Below are 24,774 nucleotides of genomic sequence, written 5' to 3'. Positions count from 1 at the left end.
GTATTAGAAATGCCAAATAAATTAGAAAATACTAAAGATCTACAAAAAATTTTAGGATTAGTAAATTATGCAAGAAATTTTATTCAAGACTTAGGAAAAATAGCTGAACCTTTATATGCTAAAACTGGAAGCAAAGGTCAAAAACATTTTAATAATGAAGACATTAAATTTGTCCAACAAATAAAAGAAAGAGTAAAATATATTCCAGACTTAAAAATTCCACTAGAAACTGATTACTTAATTGTTCAAACAGATGGAAACAAATTAGGTTGGGGAGTCGTATTAAAAGCAAGACCTAATAAATATAGTGATAAAAATGAAGAAAAAATTTGTGCATATCAGAGTGGACAATATAAAGAAAAAGGAAATATACCTAGCATAGATTTAGAAGTATTAGCTATAATATATGGTTTAAACAGTTTTAAATTATATATCTTAAATAAAGCAGAAGTTTTAGTAAGAACAGATTGTGAGACAATAGTTAAATTTAGTCAAAAGATAAATGATAAAGCTAGTAATAGAAGAAGATGGTTAAATTTTATGGACACTATATCGGTATATAAAAATATTATTTTTGAATATATTAAAGGAAAAGAAAATGAATTAGCAGATAAATTAAGTAGGTTACAATTAAAAACAAAATCTGTTTAACAGATAATATTTGTTTCAGCATGCGACCAACTAAGCAACATGCAGCAAACAAAGGCAAGGGAATAGCATCTTCCTCGTCTGAAGATATTTATTTTCAGACAATGCTAGGGAACGTTAGGTTTCGACCCCAAAACTCTATCGAACTCCAAAACTTCATGCAACCACTGGAGAGAATTAATTTAGTTGCTTTCCCACCTAGTAATTATTCTTTTAACTTAAGACCAAAACATATTTTAGATAGACCCCAAAAATGCCTAATAGACAATTTGTGAATAGCACACCATAAATCAGACCATAAATATTTTTTAGCCATCTTGAATGCTTTATGTCAATATATATCAGATAAAAGTAAGCCTAGATTCAAATATTATGTAATTATACATGGTAAGACAAACGAAAATTTTCAGACATGAATAGAAGTGCTAGACTCTATAAGTGGTATAAAAAATCCTCTTTACAAAGGTTTCAATGATTTTTCTTAAGCTTCTGATTATGCAAGAGGACACCTAGGACCTAATTTTTTCTTATCTCCAGCGTTAAGATAAAATCTTAACCAGATTCCTCAGTACAATATTCAAAAAGACTCAGGTAAAATAATTTTTTGTGATCATTGCCACTCTATGACCGAAGCCTTCAAGAGATTAAATCTTTAAAAGGAAGCTCTTATTACAGAAAACTCTAGACTCATGGAGCAAATACAGACTTTACAAGACAAACTGAGTAAATTCCATACAAGAAAGACTAATGCCAGTACTCAGACACAGAGTTCTCCATCTCCACAAAAAATGGATGAGAAGGGTGTGCATTCCCCTCTGAATGCTCAGAAATCTACTGTACCGGATGTTAGTGCAGCTAGTTCGGCTCAAAGGGTAACCGGTAAAGACAAATCAAATTCGTTAAGGGCTATCACTTTGCCAAAAAGTGAAGATGAAACAGGACCTTCATCAAAACCTCATAAGACTAGTACCTTAAAAAAGACATTAACAGCAAAAAAGAAGAATAAACAAATTGAGATTATTGTAAAACAAACATTAGAAAAATTCTTTAGTAGCCAAGAACAAGATAAGCATATGGATAATAAAGACAAGCCAAGTACAAGTACAGATAGAGTAGTTCTAGACATGAATAGTACAGACGTTAATATTCCAAGATCATCAGACGAAGAAGATGATATATTTGAGAACAGTCTACTCCACGATGCTCAGGATCCCTATGAAGATGATGACTCTGGAATGAGTTTTGACACCATAGCCCTGCATAACTTGGACACATAAGCAGACAAAGACAAGTAATAAAGGAGATTGATATTATAATTGTAATTATGATAAGAGTGTCATGTGGGTATGCCCACTTTGAGTCTTGTAATTAAGTCTGTGTCAGAGTGAGTGCTTCCTTTATCATTACTTTCCAAAAAAAAAGAAAAACTGTTGAAGCACGCGTCAGGAAAAGTGAAATAATAATGCATGTGACGATGGGGCCCAATGTGTACTCGACCTGCATTATCAAAGAATCTTATCCTTACCTATCGGCCATATTGTCAAGGCCGTAGTTTGATCCTAGTCCACTCCTTTTTTCTTACTTCAGTCTATATAAGACTTGTAACTTAGTATAAGAAGGTAGATCGAAAAAACCTTAGAACTTGAACCTCACAACATACTTTCCTATGTATAAATCCTTCTTTTCCAACCAACCTTTCCTCTTGGTGTAAATCAAAATTTGTAATATAAGGAAGTTGAATAAAAAAGCTTTCAGTTTTCCAACGTCTTTAGGGGATTCCCGAAAGGGAAACCTCTATCCCAATTACTTCATGTAAGTTCTTATTTATTTTATATTTCCCCTTCAAAAATATATTTTGTTTTAGAAGTTTTAGATGTTTATATTTTTAGAAATTTTAGATATGTTCATCATGTAAATTAAAAAATGTTTGTTTAAATTCATTACCCTTAGTATATATTTAACCTCTTAATTTCTTAATAACAACGATGGATTAACCTATAAATTCCTAGAAATTCTGGCCTTGATAGTCCGACATGTCTGCAAAATAGACGAAGGACAAGTGTTAGTTGCCAAATGAAGTTTCGGAGTGTGGTTAAAGAAGTAAGTTGTTAAGAACATAAATTAAGAGGAAGAGATGAACGGGGTAAGATAAAAAAAATAAAGTTTAAAATTGAAAAAAATATAGAACATAAGAATGATAAACGTGAAGAAACAACGGAAAAGAGGGAGTACTGAGTAAGATTTTTTACATTTGTTTTAAAAAAAAATGCATCTTATTGAAATATCTTTATATATTGAAAAATCTTGAATTATCGCCTAACTATTTTATTGGAAATATTTTTATATATTGAAAAATCTTGAAATATCGCCTAACTATTTTATTGGTATCAAAGCGAGAAGATTTTGGGAACATTAACTATTACTCGCATATATAGACAAGTGTATGAAAAGACATCCAACTTTTAGAGATATAAGATTGAACTATTTCTACTTATATAGAGAATATAGAAAAAGGGATAATATTATCACTAGAAAATATAATTTAGAAGAAAATAGAAAAAGATTAATAGAGGCAAATAGATTATATAAAATATATAAAACATCTAGACCAGTGTGTGAAAGACTAGTAAGCGCCTTAAATTGTAATATATATATATAAGAAGAAGAAGGTTAATAGAGGCAAATAGATTATATAAAATATATAATACATCTAGACCAGTGTGTGAAATATATATATATATATATTACTAATATAAATATTCATATATATAACACAAATCGGAATAAAACAAGTACTTAGTGTATCCTTATTGCTAAAACCAAAACCAAACCGTTTACCGAATAATTTTTTTTATAAAACCAATAAAAAATCGTTAACCCAATACCAATAACCCAATACTAATAACCCAATAACATTTTTATCGGTTGAGTTTATAGGTCGGTTTGATTTTTGCACACCCCTAATCCTGTGTGCCCATTAAAACTTAAAAATGGACGTCTTGCAGGAAAATGTCTTTAGTTAGAGATGAATCTCTGACAGACCAACAAAACTAACAAATGCAAAGGCATCAAAATCACCCAAAAATGTATATAAAAATTGTGACAATCGAGGAAATATAGCCGATTTCCTGATTCACTTCTCCAAATGGAAGATGAGTCAAGCTTTTGAGTCGATGCTCAACCACTAGAGTAGTATCCCTGCTCTGTAACAAGTAACTTTAACTGCCAGACTTAGAAACATCATATCCTTGAACCGCATATATTGAACCTAAAAAACAAATTTTAACATCACCGACTTGGATAGTGGCTATTTTTTAAATGCTCTCAAACAAAACAAACATTATCTTCATTTTTAGGAGGGTTCACACTTGACCTATAGCACAGAACAGGGTCATATTAAACAGCAATAACCTGGCAACCCAAATTCAGGCTGCATCTATCATAGGTTCAGTCTCTTAGTTTGAAAACGGACAAAGCTCAGTGCGACAGACTCATTCATTAAGAATGAATAAGAAATGAACCATGACAGTGATTACTGGTAGCCACACACTTCCAAAAGTCGAGAAAACTTGACCTCAGCTCAGTCTCTCCTCTGGGTGTAGATGAGGTTCTTCTTGAAGTTTTTTTTAAGGTTCTTCAAGTTATGTGATCACATTGACTATTTTGATACAAGTGCTTTGTTGAGTAGACCAGATTAAGGTGCGGCCAACAAGGAAAAACCTCATTCAAAGGGGAGATCATGCTTCATTCTGAACAGAAGCTAATCCAAAGAAAAGAAGTAAAGTGGCTATGTTTACCATCAAGGTTCTGAAATATACAAAAACTCTTCATGTTTGGCATTAAGTTCCGTATCTTCTACACGTTTCGGCGGGTAGGAAGGGCTGAGCCATTGAAAGTTGCCTGTATCGGTGTCCTAGATAAAATGCTGTCAGTATCCATGTCAAGCAGACCTGAAAAAAGTGCCAAATTTACATTGAACATTCAACTTAATTTCTCTGATGCTTTTCAATCACTAAATAGAACTGTGCATTAGCGTGTCAAGACACTAATAGTGCTGAAGAGTAATGTTGTCAAGGAAAGATTTTACTTACAGGCAGGGCATATAGAGAAACAGCTGATGCCTTGCCATTAATAGTGCTGAAGAGTAGCTTGTACATTGCAGCTGCTGTAGCATCCCCAAGTCTTTGAACAATCACATCTATGCATACCTGCATAGAGACGTCGGCATATAAGAAACAACAGAATCATTTTACAGATTGGGATATTCAGGTGAACACTCGGCACTGCCAACTATTAGAATCACGACAATCCTTTCAAGTGTCATGATACACTAATGCAAACCTAATAAAATGATGTTAACCTACCAGCTTTGTTACATCCTATCAAAAAGATCAAAGAGTTGAAAATCAAGAAATGCTGCAGATAAGATATTCACAATTCAGGCTGCTGCTAATATGTAAGATGGAATTATGAGAATCTTTCAGGTCATTATTTCTGTACCATACCTTTGCTTTATACTTCTCGTCCTGTGAAACGACAGTGAAAAGAAGCTCCCTTGCAGGCCTGGTAACAACATATGTGACCACCTAATCGCAAAAGACAACAAAATATAAAGCTCAATTGCATGTGTATGCCTTCTTATCTTTTATTCGTCACAAACCTGTTAAGTTCCCAGTTTAACTAAAAGGAAGAGTACCTCATCACCGCCCTAAACTTGGCACGGCTTATTCAGTACACACCTAAACCTTTATTTGTTCTAATTATCCACCCTTTACTTGGTTTCTGATAGCCTAACCCCCCCACCCCCTGCATGGTGATGTGGGAAAGAGCGCAGATACACACTCTTTCAGGGGCATGAAAGTTGAGAAAATTGAAAAATCAGCTTCGGAGTGAGGTACCTTCCAACCATTAATTGATACATAATTGTGTGTTTCTCCTTGCTTCTTCTTAATACACAATACGTATTTTAATCTATCTTTGAATTTCTTTTTGTTTTCTCCTTTAAAAGGCAAAGTTTACTTGTTTCAACTGTGGATTTCTTCATTGTCATACCAAAAATGTAAAAGAATTGGCTGAAACACCATTATTTTTAGACAAATGAAAAAAGTTTTAGCTACAATAATGGATTCCAACTTCCAACTGTATGTTTCTTTCTTTTCTTTTTTGGATGCAATAGGCTATGTATTTCCACTATGTATTTTTTTTAATAACTGTGGTGTCCGGGCCATCTTTTGCGCACTTCGACCCAATCCACAGGATATCTGTCACCTCCCATCAACAAGAAATATCAGGTAACTCTGTCCATAGGATGGATGGGAAGAATCACCGAGTGTTTTAGTGTTTTTTTGTCTATGCTGGAATTTGAACCTGAGACCTCGGATTGGCAACCCACTTCATTGACCACTAGGACGCAACCTTAGGGTGCTTCCAACTATGTATTATAGTTCGGGACATAGTTGAAACTTCATTATTTAGCCAAATAGAAAAGTTTTAGCCAAAATAATGAAGTTTCAATTATGTATCTCTTTCTATCTTTAGATGATGGCTATTCATTTCAGCTATGTATTTTTTCTTTTTCGGGACAAACCCATAAAAAGACTAGGCTGAATATTCACTATCTCTTGCCAAATAATAAAAGCTCTAGCCAATATAATAGAGTTCCAACTGTGTATTTCTTTTTATTTCTTCCTTAGATGCAATAACTTTCTGTTTCAACTACATATTTCTTATCAACTCCGTAAACATTTGGTTAAATGCCATTATTAGGTGTCAGTATTTGGATTAAACAAAAAAATCCAACCAAGCCCAGTTTTTATCACGGAAAAGGGTCTAATATACCCTTCAAGTATTGAAAATGATCCTAAAATACCCTCCTTCCACCTTTGAGCTCAAAAATACCCTTCCATCCACCTATATGGCGCTATTTTACCCTTCTCCTTAACAGAAAATTTTAAAAATAAATTATCATTTTCATGTAATATGTGGCAGTTTCTTACTGTTTGAAATTTAATTAATCAAAAACTTAATAATCCCTAAACCCAACCCGGATCCCGCTTCCAATAACCCAACCCAGAGACCCAAACTATCTATATTTGGTTGAAGAGAAAAAATGATGACATCAACGACCAGTTCAAAAACAGAGATTACACAACACACTTCTTCAACCAAATAATTTGAATTTGATCAGTTGGGTTTCAAAGATTTAGAAAAATGGCAAATGGGTACGAAGAAATGAATTTATTCATACACACTAAAGAAAACACATTTTTCGAATGTAGTCATACAGAATGTGTTTTCTTTAGTGTGTATGAATAAATGCAATCTCTGTATGACTACACTAAAGAAAACACATCTTTCGAATCTTATAAGATTTGGGCGTTCCTCCCCCTTTGAGCTAGCTTTTGGGGTGTGATAGGCCTAAGACCTAATTTCACATTGTATTAGAGCCTCTATGATCTTAGTAAAGAATCAAAAATTCTTCATGGGCGATTATAACCAATATATGTCGCACGTCTGATCGATGATCATGTTAGCAAAAGTTGAGTCATCATGCTTCTTTCCAGTGCCTCCTCATATCTAATTTACGTAGCACCGGTAACTTTCCGGTGACTACTTTCTCATACCAAATTTCCGTAGCACCGTGCATCTTTTCGGTGACTACTTTCCTATATCTAATTTGCATAGCACCGTGCATCTTTCCGGTGACTACTTTCTCATATCTGATTTGCGTATCACCGTGCATCTTTCCAAACTATATTCTCATATCCAAGTTGAGTAGCATCGTGTGCCATTTCAGTGACTCCTCAAATCTAATTTGCATAGGGTCGTGCCATCATTCCGATCCTACCATAAAATTTGTCTTTTTCAGTAGGGCCGTGCATCATTCTGATCCTACAAATATAATTTATCTTTTCCAGTAGGATCATGCCAGCATTCTGGTCCTACCCATATAATTTTATGATCTAGAATAGTCTCCTCAAGCCTGGTTTGGAAAGTTCAAGAATTTCTCTTTTTCAGCATGGTCATGCCATCATTCCGACACTACCCATATAATTTCTCTTTTCCAGTAGGGTCATGCCATCATTCCGACCTACCCATATAATTTCTCAGATTTTGACCATTTCTCAGCCGTCAAATCGAATAATCCGGCGCATGAAGATGATCCGACCAATTTTTAGGTGACTTTCTTGTTCAAGATCTACCCATATCTTGATTTCAAAATGATCCATATATTCTATACCAGTTTTCGGCAATTTTCCAGTGACAAATCTACTTCCCAGTGACGTTTACGACTTTCATGACCACTTCAGTTTGTTCCTTTTCAACTGTGATGGACCATACTTCTCGAGCAGTCCTTACCAATTTTCTTAGAGACATCCATGACAAGATTGGTACATATGACATGTATGCACTAGCTTGAGAAGGAGTGTTAGAATATGAGTAGGAAAAGGAATAGTATACAGAATCCTACTTAGAAAAGAATTGTAATGCAATGTCCTTGGAAAAGGATTGGAATATAGTGTCTATAAATAGGATCTCAATGTAGTAACGTAGTTACAACAATTCAATGATATTTTTCTTCTATATTTCTCACAATATATAACACATTTCATTCTTGGAACATGGTCAGTAAAGAAATCAACTAGAATTAAATAATACCTACATTTTGGTTTGAACAGATATAAGGAGTACGACCTTATTCTTGTTGACTTGTCCCATTATGATTTTGTAGCAGGTGTTTTGCTACGAACAGAGTGGTCTACCATAAAAAGAAGGGACTACCTTACTTGAGCAATTCTTATTATTCTTATTCTTTCTTAATTGAAGTTCCCCTTCTCCGGATTTACCGGTGAACACAACTCATGGCACAGTTAGGTAGTGTCGGCTTTCGACAACTTGCTTGATTTTACCATGCAAGGGTCATCGCATACCCTAATGCTCTTTTCGGACCTTACTGCTAGCTCTATCTCATTAATATATATTTGGGTTAGCTTGCCTGTAGAGTAAGTTATACTGATAGGCAGGTGGTATAGTTGGAGGTCTTCCTCACCTGTTCTAATGACATAGGCACATCCGGCCGAGAGAACGTAACCAAAACGGGAGGGCGATAGTGAAACACCTTGCACCCTATCAAGGAGGAACATAAGTTTAAGAATCAATTCCCACATGGATGAGGATAAGGTAATACAATAGATAAAGAAATTTGTAGACCTGAACCATAACGGGAAAGGATGAGAGGATTCATTTTGATAGGAGTAGGTGGTCGCAGCACATTTGCTTATCGTTCCACACCGAGAAGAGGGATGTGTACCTCCAGCAACAACAAGAACAGATCATCAAATATATATTTTCTTTTTGGAGAAGATAACTTTGAAAAAAATTATGAACTCATCAAATATATATCGGTGTCTTATCATTGGTGTCTATTATTTTTTTGAAACCGGAAAAAAAAAAATAATAGACACCTATGATAAGACAACAATATATATTTAATGAGTCCATCATTTTTTTCAAAGTTACCTCCTCCAAAAAGAAAATAAATATTTGATAAGTTCATTCTTATTGTTGCTAGAGGTACACATCATGTGAATTGAATATAGAAAAAGTACTAATTTAAGATATTGACATTATAACTTCGCATTCTTATAATAGCTATTTTGTCATTTAAATACAATTTATTCGATTAAAATTGATCCATGTTTTCTTGTATGACAACCAAATAACCGAAAAAACAAACCCAAAGAAATAAAACCAAAAAGAGCAAAACCGAATCAAACCATATTTCGATTTGTACCCTCAGGCAGTTTGCAAGAGGGATAGTTTTAAGTATCTTGGGTCTACGATTCAGGAGAATGGAGAGATAGATGAGGATGTCTCTCACCGTATTGGGGCGGGTTAGATGAAATGGAGGCTCGCTTCGGGAATTTTATGCGATAAGGTGTCTCCCAAGCTTAAAGGCAAATTTTATAGAGTTGCAGTCCGGCCGGCTATGTTGTATGGAGCGGAGTGTTGGCCAGTTAAGAATTCTCATATCCAAAAGTTGAAGGTGGCGGAAATGAGGAGGATGTTGTGTTGGATGTGTGGTCTTACAAGGGCTGACAAGGTTAGGAATGAGATTATTAGGGAGAAGATGGGAGTTGTATCGGTGGAGGAAAAAATGCGGGAAGTGAGGTTGAGATGGTTTGGTCATGTGACGAGGAGGGGCACGGATTGCCTAGTTCACAGGTGTGAGAGGCAAGCATTAGATGATTTCAAACGAGGTAGGGGTAGACCGAAGAAATACTGGAGAGAAGTGATTAGACGTGACATGGAGCTATTTTAGCTCACTGTGAACATGACCCTAGATAGGAAGGTTTGGAGGAAAAACATTAGGATAGAGGGATAAGGTGGGTGGATGAATCGTAGTCAGTAGTTAGGGGGGCTTTGATTTCTTTTGTTTGATGAAAATGTTAGTTTTATCATGTTTCATACTTTGGATGTTTTTGTATATTGTCCTGTGTCTTGAGCCGGAGGTCTATCGGAAACAGCCTCTCTACTTCTTTAGAGGTAATGGTATGGACTACGTACACTCTACCCTCCCCAGACCCCACTTGATGGGAATATAATGGGTTTGTTGTTGTTGTTGTTGACATTTTATTAAAACCAAAAACCTAAAAGCAGAAACCAAAGGATGCAAAACCAAACTGAAGAACCGAATGCACAACCCAATCCATTATATTTCGTCAAATAAAATAATTTGCCCAAATAATGGAATTGCCAAGTCTTTACAAATTGGCCCAGAAAAGATGATCCAAAAATTTAATGAGTTCTAAAATATAAAAAGATCTACTTTTAAAAATATCACGTAGATAAAGAAATCCACATGGCAACGCATGGTCTCACCTCCATCAGGTGAGATTGGTCTATAGGGAAATGTTAATGAGAAATACAAAAATTTCAGGTGTGGACAAAATAAATTGTGCCAATTTAGGGGGTAAAAAGGTGTTCTGCCAACTAAAAGTTGTATAAATGCCTGAATAACATTCAGCCTTTACAACTTTGCTTGTCATTAGTTTTTATTACTTCTCTTTCGAGGTTGGGAAAAAGGTGTAGAGAACATATACCTTCCTCAGGGTTTCTGAGATGGCCACTGCAATCCAGGTAGGCCATACTGCTAAAGCAATTAAATTTGTGAAGGCAACAAAAGGTGCGGAGCAAATGGCTAGAGTAACACCAGCAAAAGTAAGGATGCGGCCCTGCAACCAAGTGGTGAATAAAGACTTTTTAAAACTTGTGGTACTGGAGGTAATGATTAAACTGAATCATGTAAAATATAGTGAATGTAGAGAAAAATGAAAGATGAAAAGAACTGCAGTTCAAGACACTAGGGAGCTGATTCACTTATAAAACTGTCCTAAAATTCTACATAATCTGAATTTGCATACATGGGAACTATTTGTGGATCCTTCAAAATACACTACTAACTCACTAGGAGCTGACATTACCAACGTGAAATTAACACGCTTCGGGGTCGTTCGAATGTATAAGAATAATGCAAAATATGGTGTATTTGTGATGTTTGTGTTAGTTATGTTTGCACTAGTTATGCTTGTATTTTTCTTATGCAGTGTTTGGTTTGATGTATTAAAAATAACATGAATCATATAATTTCTAAAAAAAATAAAAATAAAAAATTACAGAAATACGCTCCAAGGATGCGGAAAAATTTTTGAGGGATAATAGTATCTTTAATCAAGTTAATGCATGCATTGGATCCATTGCATTGCTAATACCATGGAGAGGTATTAGTAATACACACCTCAATACACAATAGATTGTATAACTAACGATGCAAGCATTAGTTATACATAGGGGGAAAAAATAAACCAAACAATGTACTAGTAGTACACATTAAACTAATGCATGCATTAGCTTTTCAATACACTACCAAACGACCCCTTCAAGTGACAGATATAGTTTATGTTCTTTGATGGAACTCAGATAAGGAAAGTGGTGCGAAATGACACGATATTTGGAACCTTCACCAAAGGCTCCAGTCGGAGCCCCCATCATATTTGAGAGCAGATAAGAGAAGTTTTAAATTAGAGTTGTTCAAGTAGCATGGAGAGATTGTATACCCTTTCACAAAAAATAAAAAAAGGCAAAAGCTCCTGCTATGTGTAGAGTCCGGGAAAGGGCCCCACCGGAAAGGAGAAATTGAATATCTTTTCAATACCCCTTCCCCTCTTCCCATGAGAGAGACACACGAGGGAGAAAAAGGATTAGCTTAGCAATTGAATTTTTGCACGTTATACATTTATACCATACCGTCAAAGTTAGCTGTCCAGCAAGGATAAAAATGGCAATAAAGCTATTGATCTGTGCAAATAATCTCCTCCTACCAGTGGAATCGGTTACTGCAGCAGCAATAACAGTTACTTTCTGCAAAAGAGTCAAAGGTTTGGGGTGAGGCTGCAGTAACTAGAGTCAAACCTCTCTATAATGGCCCCTCGTTACAACAACATTTCACTATAACAGCCTGATTTTTTCCTACTCCATAACAGCATTCTACCTATAACAACAATGGCATTTATAATAATACACACTTTGTAATTCACCTTGGGGTGAGGTTGCAGTAACTACAGTCAAACCTCTCTATAATGGCCCCTCGTTACAACACCATTTCACTATAACGGCCTGATTTTTTACTCCTCCATAACAGCATTCTACCTATAACAACAAGGACATTTATTATAGTAGTACACTCTTTGTAATTCACCTTGTAATTCACCTAGTGAGAAGATTAGTGGAGCAGTTTAGGGAGAGGAAGAAGGACTTGCACATGGTGTTTATTGATCTTGAGAAGGCACATGACAGTTCCCAGGGATATTTTGTGGACGTGCTTGGAGGCTAGAGAGGAGCCCGTGGAGTATACTAGGTCGATTGAGGACATGTACGATGGTGCGAAGACTTGTGCGAGGACGGTAGGAGGAGATTCAGAGTACTTTCCTGTTTTGACAGGTTTGCACCAGGGATCGACTCTTAGCCCGTTTTAATTTACCTTGGTGATAGATGTTTTGACGCAGCATATTCAAGAGGAGGTGCCTTGGTGTATGTTATTTGCTGATGATGTAGTACAGATTGACGAGACTTAGGGAAGAGTTAATGATAAGTTAGAGATTCGAAGACAGACCTTTGAGTCTAAAGGATTTAGGTTGAGCAGGACCAAAACGGGGTACTTGGAATGTAAGTCTAGTGATTTGTCGCATTAGGATAACGTGGATGTGGAGTTGGATTCTCAGTCCATCCAGAAGAGGGAGAGTTTCAAGTATCTTGGGTCTATGATTCAGGGGAATGGTGAGATTGAAGAGGATGTCATGCAGCGTGGTTTAAATGGAGGCTAGCCTCGGGAGTCCTGTGTGATAAGAAGGTGTCTCTTAAGCTTAAAGGGAAATTCTACAAAGTGGTAGTCCGACTGGCTATGTTGTATGAAGCGGAGTGTTGGCCAGTTAAGAACTCCCACATCCGAAAGTTGAAGGTGGCGAAGATAAGGATGTTGTGATGGATGTGTGAACTTACCGGAAGAGATAGGGTTAGAAATGAGACTATTCAGGAGAAGGTGAGAGTGGCTTCGGTGAAGGACAAGAAGCGAGAAGTGACGTTGCGTTGGTTCGGGCATGTGATGAGGAGGGACGCGGATGCTCCAGTTCGGAGGTATGAGAGGCTTGCTATGGATAGTTTTAGGCGGGGTAGAGGTAGGACGAAGAAATATTGGAGAGAGGTGAATAGGCAGGACATGGGGCAGTTACAGCTTACGGAGGGCATGACCCTTGATAGGAAGCTGTAGAGGACGCGGATTAGGGTATAGGGTTAGTAGGTAGGAGTACGTTCGTAACAATATGAAAGAGTGCTCTGTTTGTATAAGTGTCTGTAGTGTCTTGTAGCCTCTTGTTCATGGTGTTTAGTGATGTCTATGATTTCGTATAAGCTAGTTTATAATATTACTTTGTCGGTGTCTTGTTTTCTATACTATCTAGCAGTGTGATATCCCTGGTTATGTATGCTTTTATATTTTTTTGTTTGTTATATTTGTTATCTGTCCTGAGCCAGGGTATCTCGAAAACAGTCTCTCTACTTCATCTGAGGTAGTAGTATGGACTGCGTACACTTTACCCTCCCCAGACCCCACTTTGTGGGAATACATTGCATATGTTGTTGTTGTACACTCTTTGTAAAATTCCCCCTCCATAACAACCATTCCATAACAACCATGATCAAAAATTGTACAGTAGTATTTTGTAAGAAATATAATATGTATAAAATAAAATATTAAATATTCATGGTAATCATCATTAATGTCATGCACATAGTAGATTTCAAATACGAATATCTAAAACGGAAAAAAATTATATTTAAATAGTATCCATCAGTTATGGTCATAACTTCACGAGAAAACACTATTTGTGTGTCATTTTACATTCATGCTCTTTCTATTTTTTTGGTTAAACTGGTTAACAAATACATTCCATTTTTTAGTACACAAAATCATTTAACTAATTTTTTTCATACTTTTGTTTATAATAGCCAAATGAGATTTAAACATCAAATGTCAGTATTCATATATAACAACACCTTGCTATAACAACCATAAAATGTTTAGACAAACACTGCCATTATATAGAGGTTTGACAAGCTGGTCTTTCACAAAGGCGGCCATCTATGTGGAACCAGTAAATCACATTAATACACCACATTACAGATCTTGATCCATTCTATCACTAAATCAAAGTAAATTCTTGACATACCTGAAAGTAAAAGAAGGAGGACACAACTGCACTCAGCCAAAGGAATAATGCTACGTGCAACAAGTAAGTCGAAGATAGAATGAGCTTTAGCCCATCCAATACAGCCCAGAACTGAGGTTTTGCTACAGAAGCTGACGATTTTGGGGAAGTTGTTCTCTGTGTGAGTCCTGGCTCATTCTCGGCCTCTTTAGATTGATCGGAATCAGCTTCTCTAGAAACAAAAACGATAAAGATTAGAGATTACTCTATTATAATATTCTTCTTTCATTTTGGGTGGGTGGGGTGAGGAAGGAGAGAGAGAAAGTAAATCATGCAAGGACGTTCATATAAAGTACCTCTCTTCCATTGCTAGTATGTGTACTCGACTTCATTCTTCCTCTATATTAAAAAGAATTATTTCTACAAAACTAATTGTATCCAATAGTTTTATACTTCGCAATGTAAATCTTCTTTTTGTTTATATATTTATGTTTGATAACCAAGAAATCCCTGCAGGACAAAGGTGCACAGTTTGAATCTCGGTGGATAATGGGCCCGTCTCTATGTGAAATCTTCTTTTTAGTAAGAGGTCTTCCTACTTTTTCACGTTTCAGCTATACATTAAACATATTATTTCCTAGAATAACATATGTAATACTTCCTCCCTCACAATTGATGTTTAGTATCTTCACTGGATACGGAGTTTATGAAAGAAAGACTGGCTTTTAAAACTTTTTCAGACATTTGTGTGGTTATAAATCATCTAATTAACAGTAAAATGGAAAGTTTAAAGTTAAATTGTCAATATAAAAGGTTTCATTCTTTTGGGACAAACTAAAATGGAAATGTGTGACATAAAATGGAATAGAGATTGCAATAAATAAAGTTAAACCAATAAAACTTTCATGCTAGTCAAAATATCTAATTTGTGAGGGAGGTAGTAGTGTCAAGAGAGATGCATTCAATTGGTAAAGTGTAGAGGAAGCACATTTCCAGACTGATTTACAATCATTCCTACGGTGTGTTCTCAAGGAGTTAAATAATGGCATCCTCGTTATACTCCTGGACTATCAAACTGTATGGAGCACAGATAAAGATATCAGTTTCATGGTAACTTGTGCATACAATGCCTATCTCTTTTTCCAGTTTGTTCATATAAAAAGCATTTCCTGATAGATCAAACACCTCCGTGTATCAAAAAATGAAGGCAGCTGGAATAGAGAGATCTATATCGAATTTACATCAGGACACAACTAGACTAGACAAAATTGTGTTATCATAGAAACAACTTCGACTAGTAAAGTTCACCACCCAGAGAAGAATGAAACACCAATGCAACAGAAAACTAGGAGTAACAGGGGTAAGAAACCTAAGATAACCATCCTAAGGATAATAGGAGAGAGAGAGCAGAAAGAGCGATCGAGGGAGCTGTGCGAGCTGATTGTACAAATAGATATCTCTTTTCCTAATCTCATCTAGTGGAAAATTTTATTGCTAGTAAAATCTATTGATACCTGATGGAAGATAGTTCTTCAGGAAGTTGTAAGACATCTTTCTTGATTCCTTTTGATGACTGCGCAGCAAGTTCCATGAGAATTGCTGAAACAAGAAGCAAATCTGCAAAACCCAAAAGGGAACTACTAAGGAAAGAAAAATAATAGAGCCTAAAGAGAATAATAAGAATAAGGAAGCAAGAAAATCATAAAGAGATACACACACGGTCCTAACCAAGCCATTCCTGTAGCAAATAATGAACCAAACAGCTGGCCAAGTGTAGCACCAGCACCAATAAACCCAAACAGTCTTGAACCTGACTGTATACAGGAAGAAAGTTAATTATATCTCAAATTGCTACTCTAAAGTGTAAAAGCAATATCTTGATCTACTATGGTGTTTAGCGAAGGCACTTATTAAATCCCCTTGAACTTCCCTTCTGTAGCTTTGTTTAAAATTATCGAATCAATTGGAGGAAGAATTACCTCACTATCCATCACATCAATAACTCTAGCCCAAGTTGACGATATGGTAATAAGATTAAGCAACGCAACCTGAGAAACAATTAAGCAAGAACCTTATTCAGGACACAAACATCAAAGAATTGACAAAAAAAACTACTATTCAAAGTTATTGTAATAGTTGAGAATTAAAGCAAAAGCATTTACCCAAAGAAACAGGCCAATTCTCACTGACACGTAAAACCACCCATGGTTGCTCCAACTCGACAAGTTTGAAGCATTCGTGTGACTCACTTGCACTTTTAGTTCCTGTTTTAAAGTTGAGGACACAGAGAAGAGTCCCTGCATTATTGGCATTTTTTTAATCATAACAGTTGCATCGTCAAAAAGTTGCTGCCTAATCGCGACCTTGTACCTTGACATTAAATGGTGAACTCCCGGGAGTAGAGGAAAGCCACAGGATGTAGAATGCAATAAGTGTGACCCCAAAAAACCTGTGTATCAAGACCAAAGCCTGGAATTTAAGGAAGCGACCATTACAGATGACATTTAAAAAGACCCACAACAAACCTAAACCAGTTTCTAACATTCCACACTGTCTCACACACAAGAAGGCAGTAAGCTAAACCTAATTCACAGCATTAGACAACAAAAAGAGTTTGTATAATATGATATCCTTATGTCGTAGAGCATCAAGATTTGCACTTTCTTTCTTCTCATTATTATAAATATAGCCAGACAATATGGTGTCGCAGATAAATACAATATTAATCTCAAATGACACCAACTAGGCTAAAAATCTTAATTATTTATATCCATAAATGAAACAACAATTTTACAGGAATAACACAAAACTCCATTGTGATCAAACGGAAACCACCAAAAGACAACTACTTCATGCTTAATCAAACACTAATTCATAGGAGGAGTTACCTTGGACTTGGAAAGATTAGGCAATGAAAAGATTAAGGTAGAAAGAGGAGCGGCAAGGAGTGTGAGAAGCAAGGATCCGACAAATAAGCTGGGCAGATTACCCAAGCCCAAAGAAATAGCCCCTTCATCACGTAAAGGAAGAACCACAAAGTATGCGCTCAATATCTGCATATCAAAAATCCAACCTTTATTTGTTTATTTAAGCAAGAAAAAAAAAGATGTTTACGAGGAGAAATTCATTGATTAATGTAAGCTTACACAGAAAAAAGTGGAGGAAGAGTAAAGCAATGCGAAGAGCTCGTGGGGAAGAACAGTAACGAAAATGGAAACAAATGATTCAATTCGATCTCTCCCAACCAAATTCATCTCATCATCGATCTATTCCGTTCTACTCGAACATCGAATACAAACACACAGAGATCTCACAAAGCTCTCTCTGTCCGCCAAAAATATGCATGTTTCCCCAATTCCCACGGTAGTCCTCTTTTACCCTCTGTTTGGATGATGTTTCCATGGTACAGTATAGTACAGATATTAACACTTACTTTTAGGTCGAACTCATTGACAGCCTCAAATTTATCTCTAAAATTTAATTAGGTCTCTAAACTATACTTCTTAGATAATTAAGTACTAAAATTAATACTTATCAAATATAAAATATTAATTTGACAAGAAGAGTGTGTTACACTCTTCTTGAACGCATAAATAATAAAATAAATAATAGTTTTTAATTAAATTATTTTATTAATATTATTTTTAATTATTCTAATATTTTAATTAAAAAAAAAAAAAAAGCCCCCAAACCAAGTCATTGTCTTCTTCACCACCCCCACCACTACCGTCTTCAACCCCCCACCCTTCCATACCCCCTCCTCATCGTCTTCAACCCTCCACCCTCCCCGTACCCCCTCTTCATCGACTTCAACCCCCTTTTTGTAGCATTAATTGGAGAAGAAGATGGAATTATATTATCCACTAAATCAATTGAAAATAGAGAAAAAGATTAACAGAGAATTAATCTATTTTATCCCATTATTGACAATTAACCGAAAGAATATCAGTTACATTAATTTTTTTTTGCATTTGTTTCTCAGAAATTTAGAGCCCAACAATTTGAAGAAAAGCTTCAAACCAAAATCCACATAGAATAGAGAAACTCCATTAAAGACAAAATCAAAGAATAGAGAAACTCCATTAATCACAAAATGAGTAATCATTCTTCATCATTGTCAACAACATCAAAGAGGTGAAAAAAAATTCTTCACCATTGTTAACAACATCAAAGATGTGAAAAAAAATTCTTCACCATTATTAACAACATCAAAGATGTGAAAAAAAAAATCCTTCTTTTTTTACAAAATTAATATGTCTGTGTGTGAAGACGACGAGGAGGGGGGTGTGTGAAGGCGATGGCTTCAGTGTGTGTGTGTGAAGACGACGGAGGAGGGAATTTGTGAAGAAGACAACTGCGTGGTTGGGGTTGATTTTTTCCCTTTTTTTAATTAAAAAATTATTAGTATTAAATAGGAAAGGAGCAAAATCAGATACTACAAAAAAATACCACACGTTTCTTTCAATTGGTTATTTTTTCCACGTCATCGCGTGTGTATTACACACACTTGAGCTATTAGCTGATTGGGAAAAAAATTCTCAATTGGAACAAATCGGGGGAGGGGTAGGGGTCTGATAGGTACAAGCCTTAGTTTAAGGGCCTAAGTGAATTTTAGGAACAAGTTTGAGGGCCTGTCAATGGGTTTGGCCTTATTTTTATTTGGCAAAACCCATCGTTATACGTGTCATCTTTCGTACCTCAAGTGGACGCTACTCACTTTTGCCAACTCAAGTAGCTATAAAGTGTCATTTTGGCACCTTTTGCTGAGTTGGCAAGATGCATATATTACACAGGTTAATATGGCACCCAATTTTGCCCACCAACAATATATTAACTCATTGTCATTAATTTATACATTTTCTTCATTTTTATCCATTAATTTTGTCAATCTTAAGCTTATTTAATGGTGAAAATTATTGGAAGAGATTTAAAAATTAGATACACATTTAGGAGTTCAACTTGCCAAAAACAGTATATTAACTCAACGTTCATTAATTTATAATTCTTTCACATTTTTATTCGTTATTTTTGTCAATATTAATTTATTTAACAATAAAAATTATCGAGAGAAATTATATACACATTTAAAGGTTCGTGAAGATTAAATAATAAACACCTTTTCTTTAATCATTAAGGACAAAATTGATGAAGAAAAATAAAAAATAAGCAACATCAACGAAGAAAAACTAAAAATCAAACAAAATCGATGAAGAAAAATTGAAAAATTAAGCTAAATCAGTGAAGAAAAATTAAAATCAAACAAAATCAATAAAAACAATTTAAAATCGAAGCATAAAAAATAAGAAAAATCAATGAAGAAAAATTAAAAATCGAAGAAAAATTGATGAAAAATTTGAAAAATAAAGCTAAATCCATGAAGAAAAATTGAAATCAAACAAAATCAATAACAAAATTAAAAATCAATGAAGAAAGTCGAAAAAATGAAGCTAAATTCATGAAGAAAATCCAAAAATCAAGCAAAATTAGTGAAGAAAAATTAAAAATCGAAGACAAATCGATGAAAAAATGAAAAATAAAGCTAAATCCGTGAAGAAAAATTAAAATCAAACAAAATCAATTAAAAAAACTAAAAATTGAAAAAAATAGATGAAGCAAATCTGGAAAAAAAATGAAGCTAAATTCGTGAAGAAAATCTAAAGTAAAATCAGAGAAGAAGAATTAAAAATAGAAGCAAAATCGATGAAAAAAATTAAAGATGACTGGGGTGCGAGGATGGGGAGGAAGTTCGGGGTATTTAAAGAAGATAAAGAGGGGAAGAAGATTGGTGGGGTGGAGGTGGCGGGGTGGGTGGGCTATTTGACAAAAAATCTGGCGGGGTGGAGTGGAGAGGGGTGAAGGGTGGGGGGAGGGGTGTTTGAAGAAGAAGAAGAATGGTGGGGTGGGTGGGGTGGGGGTGGCGGGTGGGTGAGGTATTTGAAGAAGAAGACTAGTGGGGTGGGTAGGTTAGATGGAGGGGAAATTTTTTTATTTTAAATAATTATTTATAAATTATTTGGATAAAAAATGACACATGTCCACATTTTATTCGTCATTTTCTAGCTTATTGGCGCATGTAACACACACACGTAGTATTATTTTGCTGATTCAGCAAAAGATGCCAAAATGACACACTTTATGGCTACTTGAGATGCCAAAAGTGAGCGACGTTCACTTGAGGTGCCTAAGTGAAAGATGACGCGTACTTAAGGGGCCTAGCAATGGGTTTTGCCTTTTTATTTTGATTGTTTCTTATGCATGGTGTGATATGATTTAATTTTATGATTTGATAATAATGAAAAGGTTTAAGTTATTGACTGGACTTAAATTGTCTTGAAAATTCACTTGGACCCTGTAACTAAGGCTTGTACCTATCAGGCACCTCAACTGCTCAAAATAATATCTATCAGGCACAAAATGCTGATTTGACAAGGAGAGTGCGTTACACTCTCTTTGGGCACGTGAATCGAAGAAAAAAAATATTTTATTTTTTTAACTAAAAAACTTATACTTAAATTATTTTATTAATATAATTTTTAATTATAATAATTTCTAATTTAAAGAAAAAAGAAGCAAATCTTCAACCTGTCCCCTTAGCGTCATCGTCTTCACCCCACCCTCACCCCATGTCATCGTCTTCACCTTACCCCGCCCCCACCTCACCTCAAGTCATCGTCTTTACCCTATCCCAGTTCGTCGTCTTCAACCCTCCTCGGCGTCATCATCATTTTCACAGCACCCCACACCCACCCCGTCATTGTCATCTTCAACCCTCGCAAAACTAACAACATTCAATAGTAAATTCAAACACAAATTCAATATTTCCTTATGATGAATACTAATCTTGAATTTGTGTTTCCTTATGATGAATAACATAAACATGAATAATAATTCAACATCAAATATGATATAATCTTTTCTGATGTGTGCGTTTTTCGACTCCGACGAGTCTCATTGAAAAATCAAAACTAGAAAGTATATTGTTACTGCTCCCGTGTGTGTGTGTGTGAACTGTGAAGACAGACGATTACTCTGTGTGTGTGTGAACTGTGGGGGAGAGGAGGGGGCGTGAAGATGACGACTGGGTGCGTGGGGGTGTTTTTTTTCCTTTTTAATTAAAAAATTATTATTAAATAGATATTTAAATAGAAAAGTGGTCAAATCAGCAACTCTACCATATAATTATTTTTTTTTCCCACGTATTTTTTTCTAATTGGTTAATTTTGCCAAGTCAGGCTAATGTGTTACACACACTATATACCTGTTGTTTATTAGGCAGAAAAGGCTTGATTGAATCAAAATTCGGGTGGGTTAGGGCCCTGATAGGTACAGGCCTTAGTTGAGTGGTCTAAGTAAATTTTTAGGATAACTCTAAGTGTCTATCGATGACTTAAGCCTCATGAAAACTTCCAAAATGTAACCAGGTGATATCCCATGATTTGTTTTTTTTTTTTTTTAATTATGCTCTTACTTAATATTCTGAGTGTGCTTGGTATGAAGGAAAATATTTTCTCGAAAATATTTTTTCAATTTTCTCATGTTTGGTTGGTTTAAATATTTTTCGAATCAACTTATTTTCCTCAAATCTAAGAAAGATGACTTCTTTTCAAAGAGTAAGGAAATTATTTTCCAAACTCTCTTTCAACCTCATTCTTAAATTGCAATATTCATACAACTCTCAAAATCACTCACCCATACTCCAACCCTCGATCCCTAACCCCCCTTTCCACCCCGCATCCAAAAAAAATATTTTAAATTTTTTTCTTACCTATCCCCTACCCAAAACTCTACCCTCCCTCCCCTTCCAAATTTTATTTTTTTTAAATACAATTTTTTTCTTACCCCTCCTAATTCGACCCTCCACCACTACCAACCCCACCCCCCAACATAAATAAATTTTTTAAATTTATTTTTTAAAAAATATTTTTTTTCTTATTTTATTTTTTTAAAAAATTAATGTTTTACTTACCCCACACCTATTCCGCTACCCCTCCCCCCTCCAAAAATAATTAATTTGTGTTTTCAAAAAATAAAAAAAAATTCTTACCTCACCCCTACCACCTAACTTGACAACCTCAACCCCTACCTACCAGACCCTTTCCCCCCCCAAAAAATAATAATTTGTTTTTAATTTTTTTTTTCTCATCCCATCTTTCTTATTGTATTCGTTATCATTATTTTTGTTAAATATATACAAATACTTTTAGAAAATATATACTTACCCAATTTGCATAACAAACACAAGAATATAATTACAAAATAAATTATTTTTAGAGAACGTTTTTCCTCCTCCATATCGAGAACACCTTAAAAAAGGTATTTTTTGGGATCAAAAATTATTTTTTTAAAAATATATTTTTACTCTTTAGCTAAACACTAAAATGTATTTTCTGAAAAGTATTTTTTCATTCGTCAACCAAACACTAGAAAATATTTTTCAAAAAATATTTTCCACTCACCAACCAAACATAAGAAAACAAGTAAGAAACCGACTTGTTTTCGGGTGGAAAACATTTTCCTTCGTACCAAACACACCCTATATCATCTTATTTTTTCTTTCACCTTATATTATTTCACTCCACCTCCTACTCCGGACACCCATCCCACCAGCCCCACCTCGACCCGACCTCTCCCCCATCTAACCTCTACCCATTTTTTTCAATTTATTTTTTAAATATTTCAAAAAATTGTTTTTACCCATCCTTCATCTCCAATCCACTCCCCACCACCTACTAGCCCCCCTACCCCTACTAATTTTTTTCTTAAATAAATTTATTTCTTAAAACTTTTAAGAAAATTTTCTTACACCACGCCCACCCCTACCATCTCCCCCCTAAAAAAAAAATAATTTTTAAAATTTTTTAAAATAAAACTTTTTTTCTTACCCCGACCTTCTATTCCACTACCCCCACCCCAAATATTTCTTTAATAAAAAAATTAAATTTTTAACCCTTACACCCTTTATCATATTCGTTTTCATTATTTTGTGTTAAATATACACAAAAGCTTTTAGAAACTTTTTTTCTACTTGTGTTGCAAACACAAGAAAATAAGTAAGAAATAATTTATTTTCTTGGAATTTTTTTTTGAATTTCATACCGAACACACCCGTAGCATACACAAAAAAATGCATTCAAACTTTGTACTTGTCGTCGGTGTCGCATCGCAAAACACCAAAAAGAAATGAAATTTGTTACTATAAAAAATAAATCCGGTTATATTTATTTGATCTACTATTTTATTGAACTTACATGAATTTACCAACTTAATATATCTATATAACATAATTATGATAAATTAGTAGGAAGAAAATTATTTTACTAACAATTATTGATAAATTTAACATTTATAATAATCAAGGACATTTTAGTAAACTTACTAGTTACAATATAGTACCATACTGTCAAACCAAACAATAAAACTGTCATTAAATAGTAGTGAACGATATAGTCTATCCAAACATTGTATTGTACTATACTCTACTATACTATACCATATCATACAGTACCGTACATTATGAAACCATGGCAAACCATCATCCAAACAAAGTGTTATTTGAGAAACAAAAAAGAATTAAAAATAATAAGAAGAATTTTTAATTGGATTTATCAAATTGACATATGAGGAGCCTTAGCTAAGATCTTTTCAAGTGCGAGTCAACTATAAAGGTCTGTTTGTCACGATTAAAAATATTTTAATAAAAAATATTATTTGGATAATTTTACTTACTAGTTTAGGTTACGTACGTTGCACTTGTCTCAAATGTCAGACAATGACACTATAGATTATAAAGATAGCAGTGACCTATGAATACAATATGGTTTGGTTCTTAGCTTGATATAATATAATTTGAAGCTTTAGTTGATAATATTAACTATACTAGGTTAACCGCACGTGTGCGAAGATTTTTAATTAAATGCAAAAAGTTTAAATTACTTCTCAAAGATCCTTCACACTTTAATATATTAATGTAAACATAACATATATTTTACTGTAAGCACATATATATTTTACTACCAGAAGTTTCAAGTGGTTAATGGATCGTCACTTTTGTGTTTATCATGCAGTCGCTCTTTTCCTTGTTGCTAGAGGTTAAGAGAGACGCATCGATTTGAATCGTATTTGTAGTATGATTTTTTTTTCTATGTTTAAAATCTTTTCTTATTTTTAAAGTTAAATCTTTAGAAAATCTTTGATTACATACTTAAAACTTTTAAAAGTTTGTAATTCTTACATTTTTCTTATTCTAATGCTTTCATATTTATTTCTAAATTTTTCAAATCTTCTTAAAACCAACTTTAGTTGATTTAGAATTCTTAAGCTAATGAAAAGGGTATTAGTTGTCATTAGTTGTCTTAAATATTAG

At 34.6% G+C, this 24,774-nt stretch overlaps 1 protein-coding gene across 19 annotated transcripts; it reads right to left on the bottom strand.

Annotated features, from left to right (window-relative positions):
- Positions 1-1,659: 1,659 nt before the first annotated feature.
- LOC107873242 lies at positions 1,660-17,824 on the bottom strand. 19 transcript variants are annotated; one of them, XR_007057223.1, is made up of 15 exons: positions 17,558-17,820; positions 17,300-17,464; positions 16,782-16,880; positions 16,574-16,708; positions 16,391-16,459; positions 16,129-16,225; positions 15,926-16,028; positions 14,433-14,643; positions 11,956-12,069; positions 10,752-10,883; positions 5,154-5,234; positions 4,740-4,856; positions 4,446-4,598; positions 2,644-3,916; positions 1,660-1,904 (listed from the first exon to the last, which is right to left on the bottom strand). XR_007057223.1 is itself a non-coding variant. In XM_047414915.1 (14 exons), the coding sequence occupies exons 1-13, from the start codon at positions 17,663-17,665 to the stop codon at positions 4,488-4,490; spliced, it is 1,527 nt and encodes a 508-aa protein (XP_047270871.1). In that variant the 5' UTR covers positions 17,666-17,821; the 3' UTR covers positions 1,660-1,904; positions 4,446-4,487. The 19 variants fall into 19 exon arrangements, 15 of the variants coding, with proteins under 15 accessions (XP_047270871.1, XP_016575488.1, XP_047270872.1 ...); XR_001675195.2 differs by having other exon boundaries at positions 2,644-2,685; XR_007057224.1 differs by having other exon boundaries at positions 2,644-2,685; positions 16,574-16,675.
- Positions 17,825-24,774: the final 6,950 nt, after the last annotated feature.

The sequence above is a fragment of the Capsicum annuum genome, chromosome 6, assembly GCF_002878395.1.
Source record: "Capsicum annuum cultivar UCD-10X-F1 chromosome 6, UCD10Xv1.1, whole genome shotgun sequence".
In the NCBI taxonomy this organism is placed as follows: domain Eukaryota; kingdom Viridiplantae; phylum Streptophyta; class Magnoliopsida; order Solanales; family Solanaceae; genus Capsicum; species Capsicum annuum.
The sequence above is the reverse complement of the archived record's forward strand: the minus strand, read 5'-3'. Positions and strand labels throughout refer to the sequence as shown.